The sequence below is a fragment of the Ischnura elegans genome, chromosome 11, assembly GCF_921293095.1.
Source record: "Ischnura elegans chromosome 11, ioIscEleg1.1, whole genome shotgun sequence".
Taxonomy (NCBI): domain Eukaryota; kingdom Metazoa; phylum Arthropoda; class Insecta; order Odonata; family Coenagrionidae; genus Ischnura; species Ischnura elegans.
Genome location: NC_060256.1, coordinates 68,096,845 through 68,113,727, shown reverse-complemented (window position 1 = coordinate 68,113,727; position 16,883 = coordinate 68,096,845). Strand labels below are relative to the sequence as shown.

Here is a 16,883-nt window from a genome sequence, read left to right as displayed (position 1 = left end):
CGTGTATGAATGGTGCGCGATCTGTTCCGACAGAGGGTGTGACAACCTGGCGATACGAGAAGGGAGAGGATATGTCCTTTATGGCCTAGCATATTTCCCTGGTCCTTCAAACGAGTCCACTTCCAGGCGTCATATTGTCTCAACAACATCTTTTCCTCTTTTTTAACATCTCCACCTCACCATTGGACATGCTTTTCAGTTTTGTTTCCCTTCGAAGTGGAGGACACTGCTGGTACAGAATTACCAGGACGTCTGCGAATATATATCTTTAAAAGTCTCTCCCTAAATTCATATATTTGAGAATTTTGCTCGCAAGTGGTGACTGATGTCATCAACTACATTGGACTTCTAGGGAGCTCATTTCATAATTATCCAAGCAAGGCATATTCATGCCGGAATTTTTCCGGAATATTCTACGAGATACAATATAAAGAGTATGGTTGCCTTCAGCTAATTTAGCATTACTAACGGTTTAAATACACCCTTGTAGTAGAAAAATGTATGTCCAGGCTACAGGCGTGAAAATTCAATATTATGTCTTTGATGAGGAAATAGTAATAATGATTATTCAATATTGATAGTTAATAACACTTATTTCGTGAGTATTAGCCGATTTTACATGAGAATTTTCCCACTTATGCTCTATGTTTCCTAAATTTTCGCTATCCTCATGACAAAAATATCACCTTGCATTGATAAATAATCTCATTTTATGAATTCCAAAAATATGTGGAAAATTTATTAATATAGATGGATTTATATCAGATCAATTGTTTACGAGTTCATTTTGAGGAAATTCATTGATACGATCATCGATCGGCATATACAGCTTTTGTATCATTCCTTCTTAAGTTACATCAATAGCAGAAGTGTATTTTTTTTCAAAAATAGGTAAACCTTAAAGTCTTCGTAGGGTAAAACATGCCTATATTCAACATTTATCCAGTATGATGAGAAATCATTAGATCGCTGCACAGTTTTTCACATTTTATGAGCAGTGGCCTATACTTCTTCGGATTTATCATCCACGTGCGGCCTTTCATCGTCATCCTGGCACCGGGGTGCATTCAAAAGAAGACCAGGAACTATAAATGGCTTGCCGGAGACGAATAGAGAAGCCATCTCAGTCCCTCTTATGTCCCACCGCAGAGTAGGGCGGGCGGCTGAGACGTTAATTGGCCAAAAATTAGACGCGGACGTCCAAGGACGTCGAATCAATTGAATCACGCCCCGTGGAATGCTCAAGCAATTTGGGTCGCAAAATACGTTGGCGCGGATTAACGCTCGTTTGTCAGGGAAGAGGAGCAGTCACGGTCCGGAGACGTTGGAAAAGGGAGTTGCGCTAGGCCTCTTTACCTGTCGGCGCTGAAGAATAGCGCCGTTTCCACGCGAGACGCGCAATTTTGGTATGCGCTGGATTTTTCTATTCTTAGTGGCTGGCCCTCCGTCAGGAGCTTTGAGGCTCCAAAGAACCTCAGTTTTAAGAACACTAACGTATATTTCCGTTGTTATTCCTTTGAAGATTGGAAGGTCATGTTTTGGACTGTAATGTTGCAAAGAGCTTCGTTTAAAACAAGAGAACTGTATATTATGAATTTGTCCTGGCATGTTCCCTGTTTAGCGAGCTGATTATGACAATGCTTTTTGGATTTTTTAATGCCAACATCTAGTTTCTTGTACCCTCTTTTAAATAGCGTTTTGTTTTCCCAAAAATATCATAAAACATCTGATTTACTCACATATTAAGCGTTATTTCTATCGTAAAAGGGTGTCGTATTCTATCTCAAAGTAATGCCTGTCCAAGTTTATAGTATGCACCAGGTCCGTATTCTTGGTATCAACTGTGTAAAATGAATGAAGAAATTATTTGTATTTCAATGGCCCAATTTACATTTTAGGAAAGTTTTAACACCCACACTAGCCCATTAAACCGTTTAGATAACCCATTTTATGGAAGTATCATTATTCGTTCGATTTCATATGTTTAGAGGATGTATTTTACCCTGCTGAAGAACGCCTATCATCTCTAAATCTTAGGATTAATTTAGCGCCTACAAATTCAATCAATAATGCAATAATAAAGAGATTTTAGACTCTTATGGACAAATTCATGAGTACAGTGCACCATGAAATATGTGAAAGGTAGCCAATATTAACTGTTCAATAGATAATGGATATATGTTATAAGATCATTTAATTTATCAATGTGGCAGTAATAGAAATATCCCGTTTTACCTTTTTTGAAATTAAAATTTTTCCTTGAAGGTTAACATTTCTTAATTGTGCGACATTTCTACTCCCAAATGTGTCACTGGAAATCCTGAGGACTACCCTTTATTTATCATCTCTGAGATTTTTTAAAGTTTTCACATAAATCTAAAATCACGAAAAATTGCAGTGGTGTTTTATTAATCGTCTCGTTCAATGGTTTTTCAGGCTTATGGACTGGTATTCATAGATGGCTGTAAATATTAAATGAAAAGCTGCCTAGAGAATTCAAAAACCAATCTTGTTTTTTATTTTAACTTTGATACGTCCATCGTTCATGGCGATGGGTATCAATTTTCTCCATCATGATTTTTTATTACATATCCATGTAATATATAGCACACCATCATGGGCCCTCCTGCGTTGCTGTTTCTCCTAGATTTATATGGTCTAACCCTCTACCTCCTGCGGTCCAAACCATTGTCCGCTTCCAATATGCCTCCGCGACGGATTTTTCTACCCTCATAAAGGATCCTAGAAATAAAAACAGGAGGAAAAGGAACCTATTTGCGGCTGCCGGCCTTATCCTACCCGCGATCTTACCTCGGTTGCGAAACACCTATCTTCCCGCCATTCTCCTCTCCACCTTGCGCGCGGCCGACCTCTTCAAAAGGCCGGAATTCCTTTCTTTCAAGCGCGACCACGTCGACGACTTCGGTCGCGGATGGATAAACCGCCTCCTACCGTGTCCCTCGTGGGTTCTAGGGGAACATTTAGTGTTTTCTCAGGATGAGTCGATTCCAAATGTCAATTCAGTCGATTCTCGCATACGGAATTGGGATGCAGTATCCATCGCCTTAAGTCGATTTCGATTCCAGGAAGATAAATATTTTGAGCATATACTATAAGGTCGAGACATAAAAACCGCCACACGCCTAATCCATTGAACACTGTACAATATTAAGTTAACAATTTATATCTGAAACAGCTAAAACTTATCGTGCTGACCGTTGTACTGTACACCAGTGATGGCGATTTTCAACATTTTTGTGTTGTTTTTTAGCAACCAACCTTTGAAGCGTGCAATAGGTGTTTTGCGTTTGGTATCATTTTCAAGAATGAATCCTGCTTTTTTATTTGTTTCTTTAGAGGCCACTACTCACCAGTTTGATGAGAAATAGCAAACTACAATTTTAGATAAGACATATGGGGTAATCACAAAAAGTGTTAGTGTTCATTATTTTATTAAAGCGGAGGATATATTGCTATAACATTAATTTACTATTGTTAAAATAATAAATACACCTTTTGGGCCACATAATTATCTTTGCTGTTTTAAACCATTCAATTTTAATGACAGAAATACTACTGAAAGTTCAATATCCCATATGCTAATATGAATAAGTATCGACGGAATCAGAAATCGATATGAAAGAATCAGAATCGGAATCGAAAAAAATTGGAATCGATTCGTCCCAAGTAGAATTGAGTTGAAACATGGAGAGAATAGGAAACACAATTTAATTCATATTGTATTTATATGAGAAATTGGCAATGTAAACGTTAGAAATAGTATGATAAACTGGCTGACGTGTTCTTAGTCTGAGAGCGAGAATAGAACCAGGACCGTTCCTATGTGAGAACAGGCATGATTATTACGATGCGACCGCTGATGCTTGATTTCCGACAAACTAGCTCTGAATCACACAATACTTGTGATCTCACTGTAGTTCATGGATACTCGCGATTATAATCGAACTTGTGAAAAGTCTGGTATTCTGTAATGGGCTCGTTGTTTTTGCATGCAAGTTTCAATCAATTCGTTACGTTTCAGTCAATGCAAAATTAAACGCAGTAATTTTCAACGAGGGTATTACAATGTTATTTATTCTTTAGAAAATTATTCCCAAATTTTTTCACCAATATTTATGTAGGTGGTATTATTTTTCTGTTGCTGTTGGTTGGGAATATTTTTCAGATGAATAATTTTAATAATCTCTTTTAATAGAAGTGAACAACTTGGCATTAATTTATCGAGACACCCATTGTGGAGTAATCTGTTTCGTGCGCTCTTGCGGGTGACATTACCGCCAACTAATCCGAAGTTGTAATCTTATAAAAAATTGGATCGATCGATCCCTTGTGTTTTCCTGTAAGTGTAGGGAGGAGGAGACAGGCTGAATAGTTTGTTCGTCGCGACTAGCGGGCGACGTCCCCTGTGATCCCCACGTGTTCTTTTCTCGCTGTTGGAATGTGATCCCTCCTGGACTTGGGTAACAATAGGATCGCCTCACACCCCCGCTTTCCGCCTCGAGTCAGCCCACCAATCGGATAGCCTGGGCAGTTCGGGTTCTTGGGAGAAGTCTTCCCTGCTCAGATGCCCAAGAAGCTTGGCTAGGCAGTCTGCCGTTAATTAGTAATCAGAATTCACAAAGGACTGCATATTTAAGAAAAACATCAATGATTTGCAAGGTTAATTTGTAGAATCGGGACATGATAAATTTAAAATAGTCAATTTTGTCTTATACCACACATTAGTTTTTAAAAAACTACAGTTTTTACCTTTTCAGGTCACAATCAATAGGTTAAACACTTGATAATGACCTGAAAAGGTCGAAAGTGGTCTTTTAATAAATACTATGTGGAACACAACAAAGTTTACGTTTTAAATGCATCATATTTAAGGAAGTTGAATGATGTTAAAAAGTCTCTTTTAATAAAAGTGAACTAGTAAGAATTTATTTATCGAGACACCCATTTGTATCCGTTGAGGAATTAACTGTTTTTACGCGCTCTTGCGGGTGAATCCACTTTGCCGATAGATTATCTTTGGTTACTTTCTTATATAAGCGCTGGAGTTGGTTTGAAACAACCATAAGTATATATTCATACAAATTTTTTTTAATACCTTCATACGCTTCTCTACGTGTTCTGATGGTGAGATAGTGGTAAGATATTAATTTCTTGACAGCTATATAAGTCAAAGATTGATTTTTTACGAAATATAACAAATGTATGCACTTGAATGGAGACATCAATCCGCAAACGCCCTTACCCGGCATGATAAGGGAAAAGTTGTGGCAGGACTAAACTGAGATCAGGAGACGCAGTTATCCTTTTTTAAATGTATTATTACTTTCAATGAAAAAAAATATTTGATCATTAGTCCTTTAACTTACCTCTATATCTGTATCATCGATACATCATTGTGATTTTATTTAATTCTCTACCGCGTTCGATTCAATGCTTTAAGAATTACCCGGGTTGAATATTGCACAATTTAGGAGATGGTGATATAATAATCATCAGTTTTACTTATGTATTCATTCATACAGGCATATTTCACGTCTGGAAACTCAGTTGCAAAATTCACGATTAATTGGCCTTTGAATATATTCTATTTTTTTTAACGCTCAGGTTTAGAGAAAATAGGCAATAGAGTGACCTTTGGAAATGAAGTGCTAACGCCGCCCTTTTTTGAGAACCGAACCTGAGCAAGGATGGTAGTACGCTGAAAGGGTTAGGCCTTTTTCCACTTTCCAAAGATATTCGTAAAATTGGGGGGAGCTGCCTGAAATTGCCAGTAGGGTTTGCAGAGTTGTAAGGACGGTGTTCTAGGATCGATAAGGAGCTGCTGGTGTCCAAGGATGGTACCCTTCTCCTATTCCAATGTCCTTTCACCAGCTCATCCCCTTTCGTTCCTCATATCCTGCACACAAGACTTTCCCTCGGCCGTTTCGCACCTCATACCGTTGGCTCCTCTAGATGTAGCGGTGAAGAGCGAATTTTTACTGCAGATATTTTTCTTGCAAAAAAACCACTCGTGTTCCTCCCGTAAGTCCTGAATTTGTATTTTTTTATACGCCGAATCTTTTTTATTTTATGTTTTGAGTGTATGTATTTCCTTTCTAGTATTTTTTGTTGTAAAATGACAACACACTACGAGGATATCGTACTAAAGATTCCTCGTTGATTCATTCATACTTGTCTAATTTGATTCACATGAAACTCAGATTATACAAAAAGTAGAAATGAAGATAAAGTAAGCAAAATCTTGATTTTGCGACTACATAAATGTATTGGTTGGTGAAATTTCACAAATTTGGTTTCATATGTACCATTTGTTGCTAAGTAACATATCCATGGAAAAGTTGATTGTCTTAGACACATTTTTGCGTACTAAATGAACTCGATTATTTTTTTTTTACTAGCTCTTCCTTTGCAGTGGTGGGGTTCTATTACTTTTTAACTTCATAAGCAGTATTCACTCGTGATTTCCTTTAAATATTTCTCTCAATTATTTCATCCATTGGATGTCAACATTTTCCGATAGGTAGATAACTTTATTGTGATTTTTATGCTATTTAAACAAATTTCAAAGTACATCGTAATTCCTACATGAATTTTTGTTCTTTTTTGAAAATTATGGGAGCCAAATATACGTTTCCAATGCAAGGATAATGCCACCATTCGCACACAATTTTTCAGGTTGTAAGGTTATTGAATTGACAGTAAGGTGTAAATCTTCATAGATACTACGAAGTAGCATGAATACCGTATATTCCTAACTAGCGTCTATAAAGGCCATTGAATGGATTGATGAACGACCGTTAGTTAAATAGGCGTCTTCCATTATTACCCCGTGAGGTACGATATCTTTTAGTTTTGAAATGTTATACTTTCAGATGTTACTGCTGCGTTAAATGTAGATGTTCTCTGATTTAATTTGAACCATGCTTGAAGGACGTTATTCCAAATCTTTGTGGATCAGTATCTAAAAGAAATATGTAGAAAATAAAAGTTTCATTTATTGAAATGAGATTTTTCTAAATTTTCAGATCGAAAATATTCCTGCAGTACTCCCCTTAAGAGAAAGAAACTATGACACTATTTTTATACATAAGGATTCACGAGTGTGTTATCAGAGTTCCGCATGAGAAAAACATGCATTTTTTCCTAGGATTCCTTTTTCTAAAACTGTGTTTCCCGTTCGATAATAAATCTCATGAAAAGGGACGGAAAATGTGTTTTAATGATAGTATTTTTCCCCTTTTAAAGGAAGCGGCATGCTCTCTTCTCCCGGTAATTTTTAAAGATTTTTCCCTCCGTTCGGTAGCGTGATAAATTTGGTCTCATCCTGAATCCCCATCCGCCGAAATTTCCGTCACCAGTCAGCCACTCTCAACCCCCTCCCTTCCCTTCTTACCAACTCCAAACTCCCATTCCTCCACCATTTTACTCCGTCGCAGTGACAAATATCTCCCGCTCTTCCTAATACTCGCGAACTCTCCCATCACAAACCCCGGCAGGCAGGCAGTCTCACTCACACAGACTCCGTCTCAATGGTCGCACATAACCACCATTCTCGCGAGTGCATGGCTGGGATCTTAGAGGGGTGGTAATGTTACCCGCACCTCACCACTCACGTGCCCAACCCCATCCCTGCATAGACTCCTCAGCATACCCCAACCCCTGTCACGTACCCCTATTTTTTCATACACACTTCTCCTCGCTACCCAACCTCCCTGGAGCTTTTTATATCCCCCTCTACCACCACCGTCACAGATCAATCCAGATAAGCCTCTTTCGTTCCTTCCCGGGTATTACACGATTTTTCATGTCTGCCGTAACCATCCCCTCTCTCCACATAGCCTACCACCACCAACCCAGGCTAACGCTCTATACCTCCTCCTACGGTGGCTGTCTCCGTTCACACCAGTGTATTTTTTCCTCCTTGCCTACTCCAATGTCACACAAACACACATATATATAGTATATTTATACATATATTTTGTCATCCAACGTGAGGAATGATAAGTAGGGCAAGGGAATGAGCGGGTAGTTACGTTAATGGCTCAAGTTTTGCGCCTCCACCGACTCTTTTGTTTTTCACCGCTGCAAGTTGACAGTTGACCGATTGTGCTCTTTCTTATGCCTCGCCCATTTCGTCCTGATTTTTTCTTTTCGTACATTTTTTATTTCTGCGCTACTCGTATGAAAAGTTCTTTTTAAGTCCGTAATGCCTCACTATTCGCGTCGATTAAGGGTGCAATGTCCCGTTTGCTAATCGGATGAAATTATTTTCGCTTATTGCGAAATGAAATATATCCATAACCTTTTCAGGGTTAAAACTTCTTTGCAGCTTTAGTCATCTTACAAACGTCTTCTTATTCATTATTTAACACTGGAAGACCGAAGTTTTCTTATGTTTTCAACGCTATGTAAACGTTTTTATTGGGTTTAAGTGAACTTTTGGCCATTAAACCTAGGAGACACTAATGAAATACAAAGAAAATATAAATTAGTGATTTCTTTTCGGTATGCCCGATAAAGTTTATGTGTTTAAGAATGTTTAAATCTGCTGTTGGCGCCAAGACATTTGAATTGCGCTCACTGCCTTTTCATTATTGTTTTGTTTTTTTGTCTTTTGTCAGTCAGCGGTTGCTGGGCACATTGTGGAAGTTATTGGGTCTCAGTTCCTTTTGTAACGTGTACATGTACTTACAGTCCATTATAATACAGTCCACTTTATATATGTTTGAATCCGGCTTTTTTATTCTCTTAGTTTTGCCTTCCTCAGCGCGAAACATTTGGTCCTTCGGGCCGGATTGCGAATAGAATTTGAACGTTACAATTTGTGATTATATTGCTAATGCCTGTGTTTTACTTTCAATCATACTTCGTCATCGTTTAATTTCTGTCATCTCAACGTGGGATACGACGAGTTCGAACGGGAACATCAACTTCCATTTTGCCTGGGGCTAACTTACTATGTCGGAGAGTTGCTTCGTATGACATTGTTTTCTTCATGGAGTGCAGCAATCCTGCTCAACGTGTTCATGCTGGTCAACGTGCTCATCCTGCGCAACGTGCTCATCCTGCTCAACGTGCTGGATGGCGACAGCTGCTAATTACTGCCCTTGATGTCAGAGTTCAGGTTAATCCTATCCTTTCTTTATTTTACTTAATCTTATTCATGCATGCCTTAATAAGTTGTGATGGATCCTAAGACAAGGAAATCATTAATCAAAAAGAGAGGTATCATCAAAGCTTCTCTTGCAAGACTACATAGTTTCGCTACTAACTTTAATGAAAGCTCTCAAAGTGTACTTGAACTGAGGGTCAGACAGGAAAGATTGTCGGAGATTTATCAAAGTTATTGCTGTGTTCAAGAAGAATTAGAGCTTGAGGATAGTGAGGAAGATCACTCGGAGGACAGGGCAGCATTTGAAGAACAGTATTATGCAGTGCAAGCAATTTATCTTAAATTGCTTCAACCAGAAAGTGAGGATCACGCGAGTCAGTCATCTCGAGTTAACTCAGCTGATTTTCGTCCTCATAATGCTCCTCAAATTAGACTTCCAACTATTGAATTACCAAAATTTAAGGGAAATTTTGAAGAGTGGCTACATTTTAAGGATACATTTGAAGCATTAATTTGTAATAATTCACAATTGTCGGCCGTGCAGAAGTTACATTACTTATTGTCTTCTTTAGAAGGAGAGCCTCATCAATTAATCCAAAATCTTCAGGTGACGAACGAAAATTTTGATGTAGCGTGGGACCTAATGAAAAGAAGGTACCACAATACAAAGCTGATTGTTTCAACACATCTGAAAAATCTATTAAGAATGCCAACCGTCTCTAAAAATAGAATTGATTCGCTGAGAGCACTAATCAATCATGTCCAAGCGAATGTAAATGGAGTAAATGCTTTAAACATCACTGTGCCATTGTTTGATATATTGTTAAATCAAATGATTTTGGATCACTTGGACAGTGACACGAGAAAGGAGTGGGAACTTCATTCCGAAGCGGAGGAAATGCCCACATTGAGGCTAGTTTTAGAATTTTTAGAGAAGAAATGCAAGGCCTTAGAAAGTATCGGATCCACTTCAGAAGTGCCAACAGCTAAATTTATCTCCAGTGTGAAGCCACAATCAAAATTCCATCAGTCATATGTAACAATAGGTGGAAAATGTGTGCTATGTAAGGAGCATCATCATTTGTACAAATGCCCTGAGTTTTTGCAAATGGAGGTTCAACAACGTAGAACATTAGTTAAGAAACATGTTTCAACTGTTTGAATATTTACTCAAAGGATCATAAATGCTCCACACAGAGGTGTCGTGAGTGTAACAGAAGACATCATACTCTATTGCATCGTAGATATTCCACAACTAAGCCCTCATAAGATGGGACACAAACTCTTCAATCATCACAACAAGTGAGTCTTGGGAACTCGCCTGCAGTTCCTTTACAGAAGTCTTCAAGTAACTATTGTGCCTTCAAAATGAAATCCTTCCCACAAGTCATGTTAGCCACTGCTTTAGTAGAGGTTAGGAATCGATTTGGGCAATTTGTACAGTGCAGAGCCTTACTTGATTCAGGATCTCAAATTAATTTCATCACTGAAAATTTAGCTCAGAAACTGCAACTACCCAAAGTCAAACACCATACTCCAATCTTGGGGACAGATAAGGTACGATCAGAAACAAATAGTAAACTATATTTGAATCTAAGATCTCGCGTTAGTAACTATGACACCACTATCGAGTGTGCAATAATTCCCCGAATTACCGGTCCAATTCCATCCACAAGACTGGACATCGGCGAGTGGAATATTCCAAAAAATGTGGTCTTGGCTGATGAATACTTCAACCAACCAAACGCAATTGACCTATTGTTAGGTGCTCAAATCTTTTATGAAGTGCTAGGGCCAAACAAAATGAAGAGACCAGGTGAATTTCCAATTCTTCAAGAAACCCTCTTTGGATGGATCCTGGCAGGTGTCATTCCTAGTAACAATAATGACACTTCATCATTTCAACCTCAACAAATTGCATCACATTGCCTTCAAGTATCATTGGAAGACCTTATCCAGGAATTCTGGAACATTGAATCAATCCAAACACCTACCTTAACATCTGAGGAAAGGGAATGTGAAAGGCATTTCATCAACCATACCAGGCGTCAGGAAGATGGAAGATTTGTAGTTAAACTACCAACCAAAATGGATCCTATGGTGCTTGGGAAATCAAGACACACAGCATTGGGTAGATTGCTACAAATAGAAAGGAAAATGAACAAGAATGTGGATTTGTTTACGTCATATCATGAATTCATGAGGGAATATTTAGAACTAGGGCACATGCAACATCAAGTTCAACAATCTCAAGAATCAAGTTTTTATATTCCACATCATCCTGTTTTTAAGGCCTCCAGCTCAACCACATCCATGCGAGTAGTTTTTGATGCCAGTACCAAGACTACTTCAGGTTTGTCATTGAATGACATATTAATGGTGGGACACTCAACTCAGCAAGATCTATACTGCATCATTCTCAGATTTCGCACTCATCAGATAGCTATGGTAGCTGACATAGAGAAGATGTACCGACAAATATTAGTTCATCCTGATGATCGCAAGCTACAACGGATTTTATGGCGAAAGTCAACACAAGACGAAGTTGAAGAATATCATCTCACTACTGTGACCTATGGTACTGCTTCTGCTCCATTTTTAGCCACAATGTGCTTGGAACAACTTGCTCAAGAAAATGAAGAGAACCATCCTAGCATTTCAAAGATTATACATGAAGACTTTTACGTGGATGATCTTCTTAGTGGTGCATCTACCCTTCTAGAAGCACTGGAATTCTACAAGGAATTGACCTCAGTATTAAGGACTGCTGGTTTTTCATTAAGGAAATGGTCTACAAATTCTCCTGAATTGTTGGCAAACATCCCTTTGCATTTACAAGAAACAAAACTTCAGTCATCCCTTGGACATGGAGTTGTTACTGCATTAGGATTACACTGGGATCCAGCCAGTGATCAGTTTCAAATAAAAAGTAACTTAGCCTTACCTAATCATAATCTTGTTGTAACAGGTGCAACAAAAAGAAAGGTGATGTCTATCATAGCAACCATTTTTGATCCACTTGGATTGATCAGTCCTGCAGTTGTTTCATACAAAATATTTCTGCAGACATTGTGGCAAGAAGGAATTGATTGGGATGAGGAACTTACACCCTCTCTGTCGAGTACTTGGACAAAGCTCTTTGAACAAATTCCAATACTTACTAAGATAACAATTGATCGTAAAGCTGTATGTGATCATGATACAACCTTACACCACAAGGACACATCTAAAATTAAGTTTGATGCTCAGCCCAACCTGGAAATTCATGGATTTTGTGATAGTAGCCAAAGGGCTTATGGTGCATGTCTGTGTCTTCGGTCAGTTGATTGTCAGGGTAATTATGTGTCTAAACTTTTGTGTTCTAAATCTAAGGTTGCTCCTGTGAAAACAGTATCACTGCCTCGTCTTGAATTATGTGGAGCTTTACTCCTAGCAAGGCTATATGATAAGGCTAGAGTAGCTCTGAATCTACGTGTACATAAAGTTTATTTGTGGAGTGACTCCACATTGGTGCTAACATGGTTGGCAGGAAGCTCATCAAGATGGAAAACCTTTGTTGGCAACCGAGTATCCATTATTCAAGATATCACATCTAACGCTCATTGGAGACATGTCCCTTCAGTGTGCAATCCAGCAGATCTTATTTCACGTGGAATGACTGCTGATTCTCTTACAATTTCTAGATTATGGTGGAATGGTCCAGAATGGCTTAATCTAGCGGAATCATTCTGGCCAACATTAACTTTGGAATTACCTAATCAGATAATTCCTGAGGTGAAAGTTTTGCATTCTTCTGCTGATCCTGCTCCTCAAGACTGGATTCAACGATTCTCCAAATTACATAAACTTGTTCGAGTTATCGCATACTGCAAAAGATTTATTGATAATTCCAGGATGCCTAAGTCCAGTCGTCAAACTTCATGTCTTACTGCAAGGGAACTGGATGATGCATTACTGTCATGTGTTAAAATGGTACAGCACATTCACTACTGTAAGGAAATCAATGACTTAGTGAACACAAGGGAAATATCTCACAAGAGCAAATTAATGAGTCTAGTACCCTTTTTGGATCAAGATGGACTATTACGAGTGGGTGGAAGATTGCAACAGTCTCTTTTATGTTATGATGCAACTCATCAATTCATATTACCAGTAGAACATCATTTTACTAAACTACTCTTGAAGGCCGAGCACTTAAGATTGTTACATGCTGGCCCACAGCTATTAATAGCCTCCATCCGTCAGAGATTTTGGATTCCAGCTGTTAGAAGTTTAGCACGGAAAGTAGTGCATGAATGTCTTCGCTGCCACCGACTGAAGGTCCAAGCATCAAAACAATTAATGGGAGAGTTACCTTCTTTGAGAGTGCAACCTGGAAGACCATTTAAGGGCACAGGTATCGATTATGCTGGTCCAATCCTTTTAAGGCTTGGTAATTCACGAAGCAGGACAATTGTTAAGGGATATATTGCAATATTTGTATGTTTATCAACCAAGGCAGTACATTTAGAAGCCGTCACCAGTTTAACTACAGAATCCTTCCTTGCAGCCTTAAGAAGATTCATTGGACGTCGTGGCATACCTTCTCACATCATGTCTGATAATGCAACTAATTTTCGAGGTGCTGCACGACATATTAAGGACTTGTACCAGTTACGTCAATCAAATAATTTTTCTGAGAAGATACAAGGATTTTTAGCTGGAAACCGCTGTGAATGGAGTTTTATCCCTCCTTATGCACCACACTTTGGTGGGATATGGGAAGCTGCCGTGAAATCAATGAAATACCATTTAAGAAGAGTGTTAGGAGAAAACGTTGTTACATATGAGGAATTAGCCACATTATTAGCACAAATTGAGGCATGTATGAATTCCCGACCCATCTCCTACCTTTCCAACCAACCTGATGATATTAGTTATTTATCACCTGCACATTTTCTCATTGGTGAACCCTTGACCCAATTACCATCTCCTGACTACTCTGACGAAAGGGTTAGTAATCTTTCCAGGTGGCAGCAGCAACAACAACGGCTGCAGCATTTTTGGAACCGTTGGACCAAGGATTATTTACAGGACCTGCAACAGCGTCGTCGCTGGCGGCAAACCTATCCAGATTATCAACCTGGGATGGTAGTACTTCTGAAGGATGATCATCTACCACCATTAAAATGGAATTTAGGGACTATAACTGAAGTGTTTAAAGGACCTGATGGACGGGTTCGAGTTGCTCAATTAAGGACATCCAATGGCTATGTTAAAAGGCCTATTGTTAAGCTATGTCCTTTACCTGTGACAACATAATTTGTTTTGGAACCAGGGGTTCCAAGGGGGCCGGTATGTTGGCGCCAAGACATTTGAATTGCGCTCACTGCCTTTTCATTATTGTTTTGTTTTTTTTTTTTTGTCTTTTGTCAGTCAGCGGTTGCTGGGCACATTGTGGAAGTTATTGGGTCTCAGTTCCTTTTGTAACGTGTACATGTACTTACAGTCCATTATAATACAGTCCACTTTATATATGTTTGAATCCGGCTTTTTTATTCTCTTAGTTTTGCCTTCCTCAGCGCGAAACATCTGCCTAGCGTTGATGATCAATATCCGTAAAACTGTAAAACAATAACTAGAATAGAGATGTATTTTAGCCAGAACAATAAACGTTGTGAGAGAAGAATTTTTCATTTCTCCAACTTCTATGGCTACTGTTTTTTTTATTCCTACGTTTTAATTGCATTGATATTGATATCAGCTGCTTGAAAAAATACCGGAAAAAGGGCTGGAGTTCTGCTTTCATGTAAATTTTATTCTGCTCTTGTGTTTTGAAACCCACCGCTTGTAATAAGTGTCCTTTAATCTCTATATTCAATTGTACTCATCGACAGGTGAAGAGAATGAGCATTTTGTGCTAATGTAAAACAACGACCCTACAACGTGGAAATTTTTATTTTTTTTTAAAGCTAACATTAAATGTTTTTATTTGCACGTGCACATTGCTGATAAATGTGATTGAAATTTTCTTGTTGGAGTATGTTTCGTAATTGGGTAAATTAACGGTAGATAAGTTAAAATTTCCTTCACCCCCTTTTCCCTCAAAACACCTGGGCATTTGGCATTTATTATCGATTTTATAATGTGCATAACGTAATATAATTCAAACTAGTTCAACTAACCCTACCTTTCTCTCTTCCCTAAGCAACGTTTTATTGTATTTATGCGAAAACAAATGGTTATATTTCATAACCAACAAGGGTTCATAAAATTCATTTATTTTTAATGGAAATCCCTTTTAATTCGTAGTTCTTATAAAATCCTTAAGCTATATTGTTACCAACTCTCATTTTTTTCATCAAATACTGCATCAACTGTAAACTATTTAAGTAAATTCTAACTACCGTGGACTGCAAAGTCCTTCAAAATTCTTAAAACTAGACTGCAAAATGGTGCAATACTTGGAACCTACACTTAAATTTCAGTAAATGCAATTCCCTTTCTATTTCTTTCAAAAATCCCCTATTTCTTTTCAATATTCATGTAACTCCAAGCCTCTTGAACGTATTTCGGCTGTAAAGGATTTAGACATCGTAACTGACGCTAAACTTAACTTCTCGGAACACATTCATTTAATCAAGAGCAAAACTATGTCACTTTAGGTTTCCTTTACCGCTACACAGAAATAACCGATCCCACAGCTCTCAAATCACACTTCTCAGCATTTATCCTTCCAGTCACTGGATATTCCTCTCCCATATGGTCCACCGCAGCTCCCTCTAACCTCACCTCTATTGACAGTATAACAAGCTTCTTCGCCAGAATTGTAAGAGACAGGGTTCCCCACTTACGTGACATGTCCACCAGCTCACTCCTATCTTCTCTATCAATCACTGATCTCTACCAAAAATGGATTTATATTTATTTACAATATTCTAAATTCACACATTGATTGTTATGATTTGCTTTCTTACATTAATTCCAGATCAGTGCCTTGCTGATCTACTCGTACACATTCCTCGCTGCATGTGCCTATTCCTAGACTACTCTTCGTTCACTCCAACTCCGCCTTTGCTACCAGTTCAATTCATTTCCAAGCAATATTGATCCATTTTTTCTACCCTTAAACTCATTTATCAGTAAGTAAACCTCCCTTTCCATGTGTCTTCTATTTTTGTTCTTTACTACCTATCTTATGCCTGTTATCTTGGCTCTGATTTTTAATGCTCAAATTTCATATTTGTTACTGCGTCACTTATAAATAAATAAATTAAATAAACGTTGTGTAATGAAAAAAAATATTTATGAATTATGTAAATTAAAATTGACGCATGAAACGAGCATGACTACTGACAGTGACACTTCTCCTGAGGGTTGAGCTAAGTTGCTAAATTCTAATAATAATTTTACCCTTACCGCTGGCGTCGTCTTACAAGCAGAATTTGCTAGGAGGAAGGGGAGCAGTGGAAAAGATGGTCCTCTTACACGTCACTCGGTTCCTCGGACTTAGCACACGGGAATGGGGAAGGGTCAGAGGGCGAGCGTACGTTTGCCGCGGTGGTTGGCCTTGCGGGCTAAGGGTCTGGCACAGCGTAAACACAGGGGCAGTGGAACGAGTGGTCGGAGTGGAGACGGAGAGAGAGAGATATGGATGTTTTGGCCGAGAGGTGAAGGGGCCATGCAACGGAATTTCCATCTTACTGAGAGGTTCTCCCTCCCACTTGGCAAGGACGTGACTGCTTCCTGATCGTCGGGATATAACCGAATA

The 16,883-nt window shown here is 38.6% G+C and overlaps 1 protein-coding gene across 1 annotated transcript; it reads left to right on the top strand.

Moving 5' to 3' along the window:
- Positions 1-10,936: 10,936 nt before the first annotated feature.
- On the top strand, positions 10,937-16,157 carry LOC124167648. The gene is made up of 3 exons (XM_046545630.1): positions 10,937-12,450; positions 14,143-14,263; positions 16,101-16,157. Exons 1-3 carry the CDS (start codon positions 10,937-10,939, stop codon positions 16,155-16,157), a joined length of 1,692 nt encoding a protein of 563 aa, XP_046401586.1.
- Positions 16,158-16,883: the final 726 nt, after the last annotated feature.

Bases quoted from the DNA above. Each gene is read 5' to 3' on its own strand.
- LOC124167648 (XM_046545630.1), top strand. From the start codon at position 10,937: ATGAAGAGACCAGGTGAATTTCCAATTCTTCAAGAAACCCTCTTTGGA. The intron at 12,451-14,142 runs GTCAGTTGATTG...TAATCTTTCCAG, and splicing joins GGTGCATGTCTGTGTCTTCG to GTGGCAGCAGCAACAACAAC. The intron at 14,264-16,100 runs GTAGTACTTCTG...CATTAATTCCAG, and splicing joins CAGATTATCAACCTGGGATG to ATCAGTGCCTTGCTGATCTA.